We start from the raw sequence: 1,623 nt of genomic DNA on the forward strand, positions 1-1,623 counted from the left end.
TTTTCTCCTTGCTGGGGACTGACGTGAGCACTCTGTACATCTGCTCAGTTCTCACAGTGAACCTGGATGATATAAATTGCCATCCTGTTTACAAATGACCGACTACGGTTTGAGGAAAGTCAGGTATGTTTCCAGCGTTATACATGCCAATGTTCTCTGGGGAGACGCAGGCTAAGTACAATCACACAGGAAAACAAAGCAAATGAAACAGTAATCCTTCCTTGTTTGCTGCAGAGGTAGAGGAGCATGAGCCTCAGCTGTGCCTCCCTCCAACAAGGAGTTTTCTCTCCCTTGCCCTGCTCCAGACAATCAGCTTGGAAGGGGTGAGTTACATCCTCAGCCTAATGAAATTCTCTGAGAAGCAGCCAATCATATTAAAAGCACATTTGGGTCCTAAGTGTAGTTTTTCTTTATAATTGAAACATAGTAATTGGACGAATGGAAAGATTTCAAAATGTCATCTTGGTACCTGAATATAATTTGTAATGAATACAGCATGAAATACCTCGTGGTTTATCATTTGCTTGTGTTGGAAACATTCAATAGGCTCTATACCGTCTACTGTGAAATATGCATTATTTACTGCACATGGTGCAAATATTGCTGGGGTATCTTATCCTCATCCATTTGGCTTTTTCAAATATTATCATCATCTGCACCACAGGAATGAAAGACATAATCACAGTCATTTGTATCAGTAACTTCCTACTAGGTGAGATTGTTTGTAAAACTGTGATTTACCTGAATAGGGTGGCTCGAAGTCTCTCCATCTGCACCACATGCCTCCTCAGTGTAGTCCAGGCCTTCACCATCAGTCCCAGGAACACCTTGTGGAAACAGCTCAAACCACACACTGCATGGCAGGTTCTTCCCTACCTCCTCTTCTTCTGGGTCTTTAGCTTCCTTATAAGCTCTAACTTTCTCTATTATATCACAGCAGTCAACAACATGAATGAGTCTAGTGTTAGACTCTACATTGAACATTGCTACATGCTGCCAGCTCCACAAATCATCAGATGGCTCTTCCTCTGCCTCATGGCTCTTCGAGACCTCACCTTTCAGAGTCTCATGGGCTGGAGCAGTTTGTACATGGGTGTCCATCTGTACAAACATCACAAGCGTGTCCTCTACCTCCAGAGCTCCAGGTTTGCCAAATATCCCAGCCCAGAGATCAGAGCCACTCAGAGTACTCTCATTCTCATGACCTGCTTCCTGTTCTGTTATTGGACAGATTTCATTTTGTCCTTCTACATAGGGTTCACTCTGACACAGATTTTCACAATATCCAAGCTTAAACTATTTCCAGAATTTGGTTTTGCCAGTCTCAGTCCCTGTGTCCTGATGGGCCGAAAATTTTACCTTGCTAAATGCTGGAGTGCTCAGTGAGGGGTGCAGAATAGAGCTTCCCTAATGCCTTCTCCAGTTCCTGAAAATATAACTCTAGGTCCCAGTGTTGAGGTCTCATGGATAAAGTCCTTGCCTTGAACGTGCCAGGTTCCCATATGAGTGCTGGTTCTAATCCTGGCAGCCCCACTTCCCATCCAGCCTCCTCTTGCGGTCTGGAAAAGCAGTTGAGGATGGCCCAAAGCCTTGGGACTTTACACCCATGTGGGAGACCCAAAA

At 44.4% G+C, this 1,623-nt stretch overlaps 1 protein-coding gene across 1 annotated transcript; it reads left to right on the forward strand.

Moving 5' to 3' along the window:
* Positions 1 to 588: 588 nt before the first annotated feature.
* Positions 589 to 1,386, forward strand: LOC121166222 (putative vomeronasal receptor-like protein 4). The gene has a single exon (XM_040995336.1). It carries the CDS (start codon positions 589 to 591, stop codon positions 1,384 to 1,386), a length of 798 nt encoding a protein of 265 aa, XP_040851270.1.
* The last annotated feature ends 237 nt before the right edge of the window (positions 1,387 to 1,623 follow it).

Source organism: Ochotona curzoniae, unplaced genomic scaffold, assembly GCF_017591425.1.
Source record: "Ochotona curzoniae isolate NIBS_2020 unplaced genomic scaffold, NIBS_Ocur_1.0 contig_931, whole genome shotgun sequence".
NCBI classification, from domain to species: domain Eukaryota; kingdom Metazoa; phylum Chordata; class Mammalia; order Lagomorpha; family Ochotonidae; genus Ochotona; species Ochotona curzoniae.